At 36.5% G+C, this 6,957-nt stretch overlaps 1 protein-coding gene across 1 annotated transcript; it reads right to left on the bottom strand.

The window, feature by feature from the left end:
- Nucleotides 1-323: 323 nt before the first annotated feature.
- LOC140164256 (uncharacterized) lies at nucleotides 324-6,649 on the bottom strand. Its single transcript, XM_072187525.1, has 2 exons — nucleotides 6,542-6,649; nucleotides 324-3,483 (listed from the first exon to the last, which is right to left on the bottom strand). Exon 2 carries the CDS (start codon nucleotides 3,466-3,468, stop codon nucleotides 667-669), a length of 2,802 nt encoding a protein of 933 aa, XP_072043626.1. The 5' UTR covers nucleotides 3,469-3,483; nucleotides 6,542-6,649; the 3' UTR covers nucleotides 324-666.
- Nucleotides 6,650-6,957: the final 308 nt, after the last annotated feature.

Genomic DNA, 6,957 nt, shown 5'->3' with positions numbered 1-6,957 from the left:
TTTTGCTCAGCGAAACCAGCTACATGTATGTCCAACACTGTCCCCATGCAACATCCAGCTACTAGTCCTCCACAGATGGAGAATATTGGTTGAAATGGAATAGACAATTGGGGTAACTTCCATTTAAAATACTCAAGTTGAGGAAGATTCAAGATATAGGTTTTTAAAGCCATAATACATGGGAAGTATAGGTTTCAAATTAATTAACCATAGTCAATTTCATTTGGAAAATATACTCCTAGCTGTGGAAGACTTTTCTTACACCTTCTACAGGAGTATGAAATATTTCAAAAGGAATAGCCCACAGGCCATGTTTCATGTAATGTTTACAAATAGCCTATAATATATTACATACATACTAGGTTCTGATAGTTAGTATCTTGCCATGAAAACACAGTTTCCAACTTATTCATTTCAACAAAGTTGGTAAAACATTGCTAATGTTGCAAAAAAAATAATGCTGGAAAAAATAATTCAAATCATCCTCCAGACACACTACAGAACACATGCAAATGCATGGAGTTGGAGTACAATTGTTAAGCTGGAATTGATCAAATTAATTAATTCTTTAGTACTCCATACATTATTTTTCATGTCTTCTGGAGTGTGTCTGGAGGATAATTTGAACTAATGACCTTATGTGCAAGCACTCTATACTATAACATTTCAAGCAGATTCCAAGTGTTGCCGAATGCGAGACCAGTTGATGGTTTTAGTCGCATCTTCAAAATGAAGTGTCTTCAGGTGTCGTGGTAGTGTAGGGACATCTTCTCTAAGTATTGGGATCACTTTATGGCTGTAATCTGGATCCAAAGCTAGTATTGTAGCCTTTTTACACCATGGATTTTCATTAAAGCCCTTGGATAAGATTAATATGATCTTGGCACTATTGCTGACTGCATCCTCCATGTTTTCTAAGATAGGTTTGCCAGGAAGGAAGTCCCTCTCCTGGATGCACCCTTTTAAAGGATCAATTCCAACCTCCAATTGCGATCTCAGATGGTAGTACACCCAGTCGCTTGTCTCACTGCACTTTCCATCATATACAACATAGAAATCATACTTATACTTGGTATTCTTTGATGTAGGAGGTGGGTCACCAATTTCAGCAAGGCGTAAGTCAGACTTTTCAAGAACCTTCCGCAATGCGGCAGCAATTTTGCAATCACAAACTTCTTCCGGTGATAGCTCAAACCTTCCATCAAGACAGTGGTCTGAGTTTGAAGATTGAATGTTGATACTTAGTATTAAAGAACGGCTACTTTGAGAGCTTGGAATAGATGATAAACTGCTAATGGAATCATTTCTTGACTCTGATGATGTTCTTGCTGATTTTGACCGAGTTTCACATGGCTTGGTCCTCTGATCACACTCGAGAGTTGGATCTTTGACCCCTGCCTCATCCTGATCCGGCCTATTTGGTGCCACTGGAGAAGATCTAACTAGAGACTGATCTTCAAGGTCTTTGGTGGTATTTGCTTTGGAAACTGGAGACTGTTGACTACTGCAAGCTACAGCTGCTGGAGACTGCTGACTACTTGAAGCTACAGCTGCTGCTTCTGCTGTGACCATTGTGCAAGTTGGTCTGGATTCTGATCCTTTCAATTTTGTTTGAACATCAGAACAGGCCTCACCAAATGGGAACGAAGTCATTTCTTTCTCTGGTACTGTACCAAGTTTCGAATTTGCTGCTTCTGGCTTAGAGAAGATCTCTGGGATTGCTGGACTTGGAGGCTTAGGAGGTAACTTTGGAAGTGAAGCAATACCTTGGGAAACATTTTCTGCAATTGCTTTCAGCTTATCCCCATCACAAGATGTTTTTGTTTCCCTGAAAGCATCAACTAGTTTCCTCGATAAATTGAGCCGTCTCTTGGTCGTGGAATGTGACAAAACTTCGGCAATACTGAACAATTCTTCTGGATAACTCCTCACAAAGATGCCGACTTTGATTTTGGTGTTTTTATATTTCTCCATGCCTCCATCAAGCCAATATGCAAGCTCTTTCAGCATATGCTGAGGCTTCTCTTTCGTATTGTGGTATCTTGCCAACATACCGTTGAACATGTAGATGAAGTTTCCATTATATTTTGTACCCGGATTTTCACAATCCATTGCCTGCATGAAGCATTTGACAGCATTCTCATGATCGCCCAAGTCTTGGAGAATAAGAGCTCTCTGTTGGTGCAGTTCTGGTCTCTCTGCACCATCCTGACAGCTTTCCGCTCTTGTGCACCATCGTAGAGCTTCTTTGAGTTTCCTCTTCTCTACAGTTGATGTTTCTTGGTTCCAGCTCAGCTTATGACATACTTCTGCCATGTGGATCATGTCCAAAACATACGGATTATACTCTGTACATAACAACAAGTCCTCTTTAGCATTTTCAAGTAGTGATTGATCTGGATATGACCCTCCACCTGACTTCTGATTTCTCTCTTGCTTGTTAAACTTGATACGCAGCACCTGAGCTCTCATGTGCAATGCCCACATGTTGGTGATACCTGATTTGAGTTTCAAAGACCTTTCAAGCAACTGCAATGCTTCATCAAATTTGTTATTATCATAGTGAAATCGTGCCAGCTGGGTCAATGTGATGCAGTTCTTGTCATTGAACTCCAGTGACTGCTGATAGCATCTTTCGGGACATCGCCAATACATCCTGAAGTCATTGGTGTTGACGATAGGTGGTATCGTTTCTAAACTCTTTGGTTTTTGACTGAACACGTTTCCAAGCAGACACCATGCATCAGACTTCCGTTGTGCATCGTCAGATTTCAGGTTTGATTCCAGACTCCCCATGACTTTCTCCAAATTCGCTTTGTAGCGGTTGCCATCTTTGTCATCTTCTTTGATCTTACCTATGTTATTCTGAAGAACATATCCCATTGCCAAGTAATACGTCCAATCTTCCTTCTCCTTTGCATCTATTTCTCCACCTGCAATGTTAAGAGCTTGATTATAAAAAGTAATTGAGTTATCTAACCTAGTAGTACCTTTTGTTTCTGGGTGAAGATCAAAAGCCCAAGCAAGACCCTTTCCAGCCAAACAACGAGCATACACCAATTGACCTTCAACACTCTGAATTTGATCTATCTGTGACTTCAACATTTTTTCACACTCTAATGCATCATCCTTTCTATAATCTTTGTCATATATGAAAGCAAGATCATGTAAGACATTCAAGTTTGAGGGATCGTTCTTCCGTGCTTCTTCTAAGACCTCTGTAGCTTCATCTTCTTCCTGAAGTCGGTAGTGTAAAGCTGCAATCATATTCTGGAGAGCATACTTGTGAGGTCTTTGCTGGCTGAATTCCAAATAGCATTTGAGTTGTTCAAGTTTATACTTGGCCTGCCTTCTGTCTTCCTCTGTTAGATTGCCCTTGTTGATGGTGAGGTCTGTTAGGGTAAGTAGACCTGGATCCGGATTGGCAGACGACATGGTTGATGTCAGTTCCGGATTGGCAGACGACATGGTTGGTATCAGTATCTGTATTAAGCAAGAAACAGGTAAAGTATTAAAATGAATACACCTTTATATGTAAACAGCAGATGAGTTAAACTTTACCAAATTTGAAATTCAGCACAAAAAGTGGTTCACACTACTAAAATCCAGTTTCTTGGAGGGACTAGTAGTAAGGTGAAAAATGAAAATACAAGTTATACCAAGTCCTTTTAAGGACTTGGTAGCACTTGTATTTTCATTTAAATCTATATTTATATTTATATTTTTATTTATATTGTAACTATTATAAATATTAACTTATATAAGTGTGTATTTTCATTTATTTATCACATGTAGATGATATACCAGTAGATACATCTTAAAAGATTTCAAATGTATCTTACACTGGTATCTCATCTACATGTATAGTCCATCTCCAGTCAAATTATAAAATGACCCACCACATATCCCAACAGAATCCATTTCACATGCATCCATTTCCCAAAAGCTCACACAAAAACATATCAAAAGTCCTGTTACATGTAGTAGTGGAACAGTTATTTCAAAGTTGTTCAAATCTTGTTCATGCAAATTAGGCATTGTTCCACTGCTTGGACTTTTGGGTGTGTTAGTATTTTGTATGCTTTTCTAGTAGTGCACATTCCATAGCGGGTGATGTTTAACATCATAATGAAATGACAGGTCTTAGTTAAAGCCATATTATAATATTTCTGTAAAAATAGATTAGTATTTATTTTCCATAAAATGTTAGCTTTTACTGTCTGATATGTCCCCTTTTAATTTTGAGCCGAACAAGTGAGGTAAAGCATAGAAAATTGGAATTTACTACTAGCGCCAATGCATGTTACTCCAGCGGTTGTAATACGGTACAATCCTCTGCGTGTGTGTGTATGTGTATCCCGCACGCCGTGTTTATGTACTGTGCATACTTGTTCGACTAACATTTCCATCGTAATAATAAAACGCCGGTTCCATCGTTTTATTCAAAATCTCGGATTTTGACAAAACTACAGCACCTACATGTAAAATCTTGATTTTTGCAGAGTATCTTTATTGACTAAAATACATTACAATTGTGTAAAAAACAGAATTTAAAAATATTTTGAGGGCGTTCTCTTCAGCAAATGTTATAATATGGCTTTAAGGGGGTACTACACCCATTGATTTTTTTTTGCATTTTTTTTCTTTTTGTGAAGAAATTACAAAAAAATTGGACAAAGTGGTATGCAAAATGAAGGGGCAAATCTTCTCGTTTTATTGGTGGTATCGGTATCAATGTAGCTTACATGCTTTTACAGATAGAAGCCAAAAGGAGGTACATCACTGATGATTTAAATTCACTTCATTTTGGAAAGCTTACTATCAACGGATTTCGTTAAAATTTTGGATATGTGTTGCTAACACATTAGGGAAATAAAGTTGATATGTAAAATGGGAATAAGTGGTTCCTGATTTCTTTTATGACTTCATGAACTTGGTGCTCCACAACTATCAAAAAAGGAACTGGTTAAAATGCTTCTATTTTCAATGTTGAGCTATATTTTGCATTTTTAACTTGCGACATTATTGCACTGAAACTTAATTAAGCCATAGGTAACAGGTTACAACAACCATACTACAGCAATGATGAAAAAAATTGTATTTCTTGTCACCTATACAACCATATTGGGCAGTTTTCCGTAAGCTTACCTTTTGTGATTTTGGTAACTATTTTATATTTATTTGTGAAATCCGTCTCAACTAGGCATTCTAAATTGTACTCACCATTTACATCCCAAGGTATATTAGTATATCCACCATGCACTTCTCGATATATATCCAGTTAAAGACAGAATATCAAAATTATGCCTCATATGATATCACAGACTCTCACATGTGTATTCAAAATTGATGCTTAAATTTGACCTGAACCAATTGACCTATAACCTGACATACGGTGACCTAATAGCCTTTTCTTCTCCTAACAACTAATGACTATGCATCTATTGTATAAGTGTGTATTTAATTTATTCAGTGTTATATCATGGTAGGTATTTTGCATGCACCACTATAGATTTTCTATAGAGAGTATAACAAAGGATTTAATGTATTCTATTCATGTACCCTACTTGAACATTTTGAAAAGAATAAATTATGGTTTGTTATGAAACACAGATCTGAGTTACTTGGTTACAGTAAACAAAAAATATATAGGGTTAAAATGACTTACTAAAATGGTTGAAAGTCACTTTATATGTAGATATATTTTATAAGTTAAGGACATGAGGTGATAAACATATATATGTACTTAATAAATTTGCAAGAAAAAAAAGAAGAGGGGTACTGATGAAAATCGGGGTATTATATCGCCTTAAGGATAATAATTTGCCATCACTATGAACCACAATGGCCTCATTCCAATGGCATAGTTCAATAACCTCAATAAAACAATTACAGTGCAAAATTTGACCTCAAGTTGCAGAGTATGAGTTTTTGTACCCAAATTTTCTAAGGTCATTCAATGAATGTACAAATGTATTGGGGTTAAAGAACTGTGCCCTGATAGATGAACATGTTGTGGATCCTAGTGCATCTTTGTCCAAATTGAAAATACAATCACCCACTATCATGAGGGCATGGAATGAGCTTTTGATACACATGCATGTAACTGAGTAATATGTATTATCTAGCAAAATGTTTAAAAAATAAAAATAAATATAAATGAAAGTTGGATAATTTCCAGTTTTTCCCACACTGGGAATTAAATACTGGCCAGAATCAGAGGTATGGCATATCTCATACTTCCATGGTCAATCTTAGTATACAAGTAAAAAAGGGGCCTGTAATTTTGGCATTATAAGCTCAGAAAACGGTTTGGCAATACAAGTCTTACAAGTCTATTTTTAACAACTATATACATTATTATAAAGAGAGCACTAAAAGTAAATTTTGTATACATGTAAAATATAATACACTTTAAGCAATTTTTTTTTTGCAAGTTCAAGATCACATTCAATTCTGTTCATTCATACTATTTTGGCCATCAAAGTGTTGCCAACAATGTTGTGATTCAATTATATTTCTAGCCAACCAGAAAACTCACATTTTTTGGGATATGAAATTACTGAAATTACAGCTCAAACCTTTGCTGGGTGGATGACATACATGTAAGGTTATCCATGGTCAAGTGTTGAGGTGTTGTCGAGGTGTCAACTCTGTAAACAAGAAATTAATATCGATGAGTAAGCTACTGCCAGCATTTGTAAAATATTATTTCAACCATGAAAGTGTTGCCAACAAAAAGTTGTGATTCAATCATTTTTCTAGCCAACCAGAAAACTCACCTTTTTTGTCAGATGAAATTACTGATACTAAAGCTCAAACTTTTGCTCTTCGGCTGGGTGGATGACTTAAGATTGTCTGAGGTCATGCATCGAAGAGCTGCTTGATGACCCGGTAATCTCTGTAAACAAGAAGTTAATATCAATAAGTAAGCTATTTTGTCATTGTTGGCAACAA

The sequence above is a fragment of the Amphiura filiformis genome, chromosome 11, assembly GCF_039555335.1.
Source record: "Amphiura filiformis chromosome 11, Afil_fr2py, whole genome shotgun sequence".
Classification (NCBI taxonomy): Eukaryota; Metazoa; Echinodermata; class Ophiuroidea; order Amphilepidida; family Amphiuridae; genus Amphiura; species Amphiura filiformis.
The sequence above is the reverse complement of the archived record's forward strand: the minus strand, read 5'-3'. Positions and strand labels throughout refer to the sequence as shown.